The sequence below is a fragment of the Notolabrus celidotus genome, chromosome 5, assembly GCF_009762535.1.
Source record: "Notolabrus celidotus isolate fNotCel1 chromosome 5, fNotCel1.pri, whole genome shotgun sequence".
Classification (NCBI taxonomy): domain Eukaryota; kingdom Metazoa; phylum Chordata; class Actinopteri; order Labriformes; family Labridae; genus Notolabrus; species Notolabrus celidotus.
Window position 1 is genome coordinate 14,823,274 of NC_048276.1, and position 9,837 is coordinate 14,833,110.

The 9,837-nt window shown below is 39.4% G+C and overlaps 1 protein-coding gene across 1 annotated transcript; it reads left to right on the forward strand.

Annotated features, from left to right (window-relative positions):
• Positions 1-990: 990 nt before the first annotated feature.
• On the forward strand, positions 991-8,161 carry cnga2b (cyclic nucleotide gated channel subunit alpha 2b). Its single transcript, XM_034684044.1, is given in 9 exon segments — positions 991-1,034; positions 2,137-2,245; positions 2,374-2,484; positions 3,259-3,435; positions 3,959-4,066; positions 4,186-4,292; positions 6,418-7,623; positions 7,626-7,658; positions 7,661-8,161. Coding segments are annotated over 8 exon segments (2,091 nt in total). The 5' UTR covers positions 991-1,034; positions 2,137-2,144; the 3' UTR covers positions 7,909-8,161.
• The last annotated feature ends 1,676 nt before the right edge of the window (positions 8,162-9,837 follow it).

The following is a 9,837-nucleotide window of genomic DNA, read 5'->3' on the forward strand; positions in this document are numbered from 1 at the left end:
AACACAGCAATTTCAAAGATATTGAGATTAAGAGTCTTCCAATGAGAGGCACAGCTGACTTGATTGACTTTAGGAACACTGTAGCTGTTGGCTAGGAGGCTCAAACTCTGCCTCTTTATGTCACACTGGCTCGACAGCAGCAATTGGCTGCTGTCGACAAACAGCGCTTCAGAAACAGATGGGTGATACGGATACTACTTCCATATTTTATACATTCTATGGTCTTCATCAGAAAAATAAATGTAGTGGAGTTAAATAAAGACATTTTATTCTTTAATGTGGTGAAGTAGACCTAACCATTATAAAAAGCACAAGTGCCTCCATTTTTTATCAAAGTACAAAACTTGAAAAAAGTTGACAAAATTTCTTTTAACCAAACCAGTTTGCAGGTAGAGCTCTGCAGTGCAGTGTATTTTAATATTACTCCACATTATTCCGGGTGTGCTTTTTATAAAGACAAATTAGGGAGACTTATTAGGGAATGACAAGGGAATAATTTAACCTCAGACTTTGTATAAGGCCAAGAGATTCACCACAGCATAACATTCATACTGTTTCCTCAAAGGAGCTGAATACCAGACTTAAAAAATGAGACGTCCTGTTGAGTCCTGTGTTTGTTTTGTGCTGTCTCTCAGGTGAATGAGACACGCAGAGGAAGGGTATACCGCCAACAGGTTTTCCCTGATGACTCCTCAGTCTAAAGCTGACATCTGAGCTCTTAACCATGGCAATATTTCTCCGCCCTGCTTCTCCCATCCTGCCAGCCTCCTGCCTGCATGTGCTCGGTCTGTCTGAGGATCAGGTGGACCACGTGTCTCTGAGAGGAGCACTTTAGGAGAGGGCTCGGAGAAAAATGTGGCATGCACCGGTCATGATGTGGTTGATTGTCAGGTATGTCAGATGCAGTTTGGAATGTTGCTCTTAAATTATAGCTGTGAGCGCTGAGGATGGATGGTTCATTAAGGAGCTGCCCTGGGTGTGTCTGTGTGAAGTAACCGTGAGGATTTTATTGAAGGAACAGAAGGAAGCCGAAGGTAAGAATACAGATTTAATTGAAATGATTCAATATCTCATTTCAAAAAAACTGTTAAATTGATATTAACATAAATGTGAGTTGCCAGTAAAATAAAAAGACTTTTCTTTGATATAAAACAGATTAATATGTTTCTATTCAGTTGTAGGGAGAGTGTTCTGTCATTATGCTACATTTTTAAAATATTAATTTTACAGGTTTATTTTATTTTTGGTAATAACTTTGTAATTTAGCAATAACTAGGAGTATATAACTTTGTTTTATCGAAAGTAAACATCCTTTAAACCAAGTCATTATTAATTTTGAATATCTAAGACGCAAACAATAGAGCATATAATATAAAGATAATCCAAGTTGAAGTGAAGTCCAGCATGTGGACACATGTCTAGATCACATTACTCCTCTAAACAGAATCTAACTGAACTTTTCTTTTGAGGACTACTTGATGATATATTGAGGAATGATGGATCTATAAGTGAAATACATAAAAGCAGTTTTCTGCGTTTTGCAGCCAGTTATGTGACATGACACTGCTTTCAGCTCTCTGGTTTCCTAAGTGATACGGTTCCTAAGGGAGAGCAGCTGATTGGCTCACTGAGCCTCAGTGCTTCAGGCCAACTGTGTGTGTGTTTTCGTTAATGATCCACCAATTAGTCACACAATGGTAACAGTAACCTAAACACCTCCTCACCTGTCTGCGCTGCACAGGGTGACGGTGTGTCACTTAGTGTGCTCACAGAGAAATGTTTGGGGATGTCCCTTTGTGCACTTGGAGACACAATTAAGATGAACTTGCATTATCTAAATTTTCAACAATGCTGCATCTCTGTCATATCACTGAGTTTATTTCCAGTTACCACAGCAACTCACTGCTGTGACAGGCCAGGTAAGGGACTGTGGCAGACAGTCCCAGTCCTCCCCCCTCCCTCAGTCCCCTGACTATAATCTGTCCTACGCACCATAAACACTCCCAGAGACTCCCTGTTGGCTACAAACACTGCTCTGCTGCTAGTGCAGGAAAACTCCAGTGAAACCCCCTCTCACATCTATTTCTTATCTCACAGTGAATATAAGACTGATAAAACATGAGCGTTCACCCTTAGATCTGAAGATGACAGGCCAGCCAGCAGAGAGAGAGCGCTCTCCTCACAATCTGTCAGTGAAGACCACGCTGGAGGAGGAGATCGAGAGAGCAGAGAGTATTCTCAGCAGGTGACAAAAAACATTAAAACTATTTGTAAATAACTTCTCTTTGAGGCTTTGGCTGAGAAAAGTGACAGATACAAAGTACAGAAAATGGGAAATTTCACATACGTTTTTCACCTTTTTTCCCTTCTCAGGGTACCATCTGTGTGTGATGACACATCCTCAGAGCTACAAAGAGTCGCTGCCCTCGACCCTCATGGAAGGAACTCCAGAAACTCTTTTCAACGGAATGGAGCAATCTCAAGGTAAATCTGTTTCAGACCAGCCGTGACACATCAGCCTTGGATACAAAGTTATTAGAAAAAATATATCTAAATAATTCTGGTGGGAGATTGGTTCTGTACCTATGTGTCCGTCTGTTTGTTTTTGTTTTTTTGTTGTTGTTGCTTTATATTTATTTATTTCCATTAACTTATCTCATTCTATGCACCCCAGTTGAGGTACTGCATGTGGGGGATGAACAACAGAAAGGGGGGAGTATGATAAAAAAAAAGTTTGTGGATTTTTTGTGTGTGTAATTGTCAGAACAAAACATTAAATCTGTCTATCTGTATGCTTGATTAATCTGTCTTGTTCCTTTTGTTGTTGTTCTGTTTAGGTGGTCTACTTTGTAAGAGTTGTGTACAAGGGGATTACCTTGTTGTATGTCACATTGGTGTAACACACTTGAAAAATAAAGTCATAAATAAAAAACAATTTTTTTAAAAGATTAACATGTTAAAAGAGCTCATAAAGTTTTAAGAAATGTTGTTAAGTCTTTCTTAAATTCTGATCATATTTGAGAAACAAGAGGCATACAACAAGAGGGAAAATGCATTAGTGCTGCTTAAAACGTATCAATGCTGAATATTTTTTTCCTTATAACCTTTAAAATGATATTTATGCAAACTAGAAAGATGAGTTGTGATTCAAGACAATTCAAAACATTTGTCTTAAAGTAATTCTCTATCCAAATTTAATATCTTATTTCTGAAGAATTTTCTTATTTTCTTGTGCACGTTTCTGTTTGTTTGTGTCAGACTGGTGAGTCTGGTGGTGAGACTGAGGGAATGGGCACACAGGAGCCTGCAGGTGGAAGAGGAGCGACCGGACTCCTTCCTCGAGCGTTTTCGTGGCCCTGAGATTAGAACAGCTCCAAGCCGCACTAGCAACACGCAGCCTGATGCCAATGGTAACAATGCCAAAGGGATCTTCAGGTATGTCTGTCTCCATGAAATATTACTATGCACTTTCATGTACACTATATGCACTAGGTTTAATGCAATCCACTTATAGTAAATCATTCAATACATTAAATTTACACCATTAGCACTACTAAAGGGTTATGGGTCTGCTGTTCTCTGTCGGGGTTAATTTTTTTATCACACCACAGTGACTCTCAAGAGAAAATTAGTGGGACAATAATGTCGCCTCAAACTTTCCATGAAGTGATGGAAATGTCCTTTTTAAATATTCTCTGTTTTTTCCTCAATGAAAAAACCACAACACCTAAAATGACCACAAAGATAATTGGACACACAAAGTAATAGTTCTCAGTTGCTGGAAATAATGACATTTATTGCAAAGCAATGAGCAGTTGCATTGCATAGTTTCATAGGTCAGAACTGCTTCTATCAATCTGTATATATCTCCCTATAATGAACAATGTAAAGTATATTCAGCAGACATTAACCGTGGCTATGTGTATAAGTGTCTTATCTGTAATCTCTCTTTTTAAAGGAAAAAGTGGAAACTCTTTGTGGTGTCACCAGCTGATGATGCGTACTACCGCTGGTTATTTGTCATCGCCACAGCGGTGCTCTACAACTGGTTCCTTGTTGTTGCTAGGTAATAGCATCTTGGTGGTTATCTTTTAGAGCCCTGCATCCATCTAGTGATGGTTAATGGATAAGGTGAATGTGTCTACTTGCCTCTTCCAAGATTGAATTTTCTTCCTATGTTCATAGAGCATGCTTTGACAAGCTACAAGTGGGAAATTACATCTGCTGGCTGGTTTTGGATTACATCTCTGACTTTGTGTACATTATGGACACCTGCGTCCGACTCCGCACAGGTATTTACAATCAATGAGATGGCATACTTTTTTTGTTTGTGAAAAAATATGAGAATTCTGCTGGATGCTGAAATATTTGTTGTCACTTTTAGGCAAGGCAAGGCAAGGCAACTTTATTTGTATAGCGCATTTCATACACAAGGGCAACTCAGTGTGATTTACATTAAAACATTAAAAGCATTGGAAACATTCAGACAAGCAAAAAAGCGTACAATCAAAATGACAAATATAATGAAACAGAATAGAAAAGGAAAATTAGAAATATATTAAAAATAAATTTAAAATTTAAAATTTGAAGTGATTTAAAATAAGTTAAGATAAAAAAAGTCTTAGTCTTTGATTTAAAAGAGGTGAGAGTTGGAGCAGACCTACAGCTTTCAGTGAGTGTGTTCCAGATATGTGGTGCATAATGACTGAACGCTGCTTCACCATGTTTCGTTCTGACTCTAGGGACTGAAAGCGGACCAGTACCTGATGACCTCAGAGGTTGAGATGGTTCATACAGTAGCAGAAGATCAGCAATGTACTTTGGCCCTAAACCATTCAGTGCTTTATAAACCATCAGCAGGATTTTAAAGTCTATTCTCTGACAGACAGGAAGCCAGTTTAGAGATCTAAGAACTGGAGTGATGTGATCTACTTTTTTGGTCCTTGTTAGGACTCAAGCAGCAGCAGTCTGTATGCAGTCATCTGATGGACTTTTAGCCAACTAAACAATGATTGGATAATCAAGCATACGTACTTTAACCCAACAGCTCTAGACACTGGTATGATCAGTACTGCCTGCATCTCGATGTTACATATTGGTCACAGCTTACAGTATACATGAACAGTCCAGTTTCACATCTACTTTAGTGTTATTTAGGTTAAGTCTAAGAGCCACAAACAAATCACAAGCTTTAAACACAGCACTGTCTAACACCAACCCTTAAATGTGTCCACCAAACCAAAAACATTACCACTCTTCCAGGGGTGTGTTCCCAGCTAGTAATTCTGTGTTCCAAAAACATTCTGTTAATGTTACTGAGAATGTTACTGTAATGTTTTCAACAGGAAGTTTTCTTTTTGTTCACAGAATGTCTCGGATAACATCCTCTAAAAACATGTTAAGTGACAACGGTGCCCTAATGTTCTTGAAAAGTTCTCAGCGGGTACTTTTCTTTATGTTCTTAGATTAAGTATTCTAAAAACATTCAATAATCTGTGACCCAAAGAATGTTATCAAAACATCCTTTGAATGTTAACGATAAAACATTCTATCTTTGTTCTAATTAAATATCACTGGAATATTCTTAAATAAAACATTTTGTGATTTGAGGCTCAGAAACATCCTGAAACATTTTTTACATGTTGCTTTAAGAATGTTGCTTCTTTGTTATCAAGTAACATTATAACAACATTTTATAGAAAACACAATAATTTGTTACCTAAAGAATATTCTCAGAACAGCATCTAAATGTTAAAGACAAAATGTTCTTCTTTCATTGATAGCTAACAAAAAATGAACATTAATAAAATCGATAAACATCTTTAAGATGTTCTTTGAATGTTACTCTCAAAACTTGACTGTTATCTAAAGATGATCAAAACATCATCTGAATATGAAAGACAAAATGTTCTTTGACAATAAAGGAACTTTGATTTAATCGATAAACATCTTTAAGATGTTCTTTGAATATTACACTCAGAACTGTGACTGTTATCTAAAGATGATCAAAACATCATCTGAATGTTACTGACAAAATGTTCTTCTTTTATTAATAGTTAACAAAAAAGGAACATTAATTAAATCGACAAACCTCCTTAAGATGTTCTTTGAATATTACACTCAGACCATTGTCTTGGAACATTGAAGAAACCCTGACTTTTAACAAACTATTCAACTGTTTTATTTTGTGTTAACCAGTCACTGACAATTAGCTTGTTCTGACTCATGCTACATTATCCCTTCGCTGTGCTCTTTTCTTCTTTGCTGCACTAAAAACAGAAGTTTCGAAAGGCAGATATATATTTAAGAAACAGTTCTAGGGGGAGCTAGTTGTGGTGAGTTCATCCAGTAATAAGCAGGGATAAAACAGTGAGCTGAGATCACTGTTTGAATTTGTTTTCTGTTTTTGTGTCTCAGGGTTTCTGGAGCAAGGTTTGCTTGTCAAGGACCACGCCAAGCTGAGAGACAGCTACGTCCGAACGTTACAGTTCAAGCTGGATGTTGTGTCCATCCTGCCCACTGACCTTGCGTATATCTCCACCGGCATCCACACACCACAGCTCAGGTTTAATCGTCTGCTGCGCTTTCCACGCATGTTTGAATTCTTTGACCGCACCGAGACACGCACCAACTACCCCAACATCTTCCGTATCGGCAACCTGGTGCTTTACATCCTCGTCATCATTCACTGGAACGCCTGCATCTATTATGCTATCTCTAAGTCTTTAGGACTCGGCTCAGACACTTGGGTGTTCCCAAACATCTCCAAACCTGAGTACTCCTCTCTGACTCGGAGTTACGTCTACTGCCTGTATTGGTCCACCCTTACTCTTACTACCATCGGAGAGATGCCAGCTCCAGTACGGGATGAGGAGTACTTATTCGTGGTCTTTGACTTTCTTGTTGGGGTGCTGATCTTTGCCACAATTGTGGGAAACGTTGGCTCAATGATTGCCAACATGAATGCCACCCGGGCCGAGTTTCAAGCTCGTATTGATGCCATCAAACACTACATGCACTTCCGCAAAGTCAGCAGAGACCTGGAAACACGTGTCATTAAATGGTTCGACTACCTTTGGACCAATAAGAAAACTGTAGATGAGCAGGAGGTGCTGAAGAACCTGCCCAATAAGCTGCGGGCTGAGATTGCTATCAATGTTCACCTGGAGACTCTAAAGAAAGTACGAATTTTTCAGAACTGTGAGGCAGGACTACTAGTGGAGCTTGTGCTCAAACTTCGTCCGCAGGTCTTCAGTCCAGGAGACTACATCTGCAGAAAAGGAGACATAGGAAAGGAGATGTATATCATTAAAGAAGGGAAGCTAGCCGTGGTGGCTGATGACGGTGTCACACAGTATGCTCTCCTTACATCTGGCAGCTGCTTCGGGGAAATCAGCATCCTGAACATAAAGGGAAGTAAGATGGGGAATAGGAGGACAGCCAACATTCGCAGCTTGGGTTACTCTGATCTCTTCTGCCTCTCCAAGGACGACTTGATGGAGGCAGTGACCGAGTATCCAGATGCCAAAACTGTTCTAGAGGAGAGGGGCCGGGAGATCCTAAAGAAGGAGGGTCTGCTGGAGGAGAATGTAGAGAGCGGTGGGCTCCACAAAGAGGACACTGAGGAAAGGTGGAGAGGCTTGAGTCCTCTCTGGACACTCTCAGACTCGCTTTTCCCGTCTACTCACTGAGTACACACACACTCAGCTGCGGCTGAAGCAGCGCATCACTCTGCTAGAGCGCCAGCTGAATCAAACAGACTGCGGCGCAGATGCAAGCGATGACAATGACGCAGATGCTGAGGCCATGATTGACACAAACTGTGGGACAGACAGATCTCTTCATTGTAATATTGTGCAAAAAGAGGACATAAAGAGCCCATCATTAAAACATGAACCGTCACATTGAAGACTATTTTTATCCAGATATCTTGAAAGACTCGTTAAAAGTACAGAAAAAAACCTCTGAACACCTTTTCTAAATTAAATTGTGAGACTGTTTTATCAGTGAGCTGAGTGTAAAGAGATGTCTGCATATCAATAAACATGAAAATGAGTAAAAAAGACAGAGGAAAAAAAGAAGTTGGATGCACAAGTAATGTCCATGAAGTCTTTTCAATGTCTATGCCAAACCAGTGAGTTGAATGTGTTTAAATGAATCATCCTGCCTCAAGCCAGGTCAGAGTACAATAAAAAAAAATAATAATAATCTGAAGTATATTTAAAACGCAGAAGAGTGATATTTAAATCTCACCTTTTAGATTTCAGACTCTGAAGCACTGAATAGTTCTGTTTTTTTAAAAGTGTTTTGGTGACTTGTAAACATTATGTGTTAAGTTGCGTCAGCAGAGGGACATGTTGTATATCACACTCTGGCCCTGCACACTTCTGCTCCTCCTGGGTAAAGGTCCAAGGAGAGACGGCACAAGGTGAGTTCACACACACAAACAAATATTTTCCAGGTCTGATTTGTATCATGTATACAATGATGTTTGTCTGTATGGTGTTATTGCAGCATTGGCAAATTGATTCATGTGTGTTTGCAGACTGTACTTTGCAAACCATGATCAAGAATGGGTTCCTATTCCTTTTTGTCTCCTTTTTCTATGATGGGGGGGCTGTAAAAAAGCAAGGGGCTGGGGATTTTCCACTTACTCAGCCTCTGCATACCGGGATACAACTCAACCACAGCAGCAGTGTCGATAAGCACAGCTGGAACAATGCTGCTGTACTCAAGCTGCCTGTGATAAGGAGGCAGGAGGTAATGGGGACATATACACTGCAGCACTTGAAGGAATGGGCGGGATCAAGTACCAAAGACAAATATCCAGTTACTGTACCTGCCATGGTCTCATCATATGGTAGGGATATCTTGTACAGGCTAAAAAAGATTGCCACTTGTTGAGTGAAAGCAAGCTGCAGGTAAACAACAGAAACTGATCAACTTAAAACAACATGTCCTCTCAGAAGCACCGACTGTCATCAAGTCAGAAACAGTGAGTTCAAGTAGAATTCAAAACTATATTGTCACTCACCGAAATCATTGAAGCACAGACTTTTTAGACCCCCTGTTTGCACTTTTAACCACACAAGTCTTTTGTAATGTCACGTGTACACTTCAGAATCTAAAACACAGCAGAGATGTTGTTTATGCACTGAATTAGCGGAGGGTGACAGGTATTAGATGGCTAGCAGCATGTATCTGTAACTCAAACTAGCCACGCCCTTTATTATTCGTAACTCTAAGCTGGAATACTACAATTCTACAATTTAATTTAGCAGACACTTTTGTCCAAAGCGACGTACAACACAAGCAAGAATTTAGACAGGAGGGAAAAACCTAAGTAAGTGCGACAAAGTGATCAAGTTGATTGGCCACAGGTTCTGCCATCTAGTGCCAGAAGAAGTGCCAGGTTTATTTTTTTTTTTTTTTAAAGATAATGTAGCCACAGCTAATCACAACAAATAAATCAAGTCAACAATATCATTCAACATTCAACAGCATTCAATATTCAGTGCTAAATATTCAATAAGAGCTGGGTTTTAGACCTTCTGATTCATTCTACCCCTGAGGACAAAAAGGAGAAGGGTCAGGTTAAGTGCCTAAGTGTTCCCTGAACAGTTGTGTCTTCAGACATCTCTTAACGTTATAATAATATAATGTTACAAAAGGTGAGTTATAGTAAAGTTCATAACCCTGTTAAAAGATGCCATTGACAATAAGATGAGCAATAGAAACCCTATTCAAAACCAGGCTTTAAACAAGTTCAATTCTGCAGTAGAGTTTGGCATTTTAACATGGAGCCTTATGAAGTGGTGTCCTCAGAGGGGGGGCAAG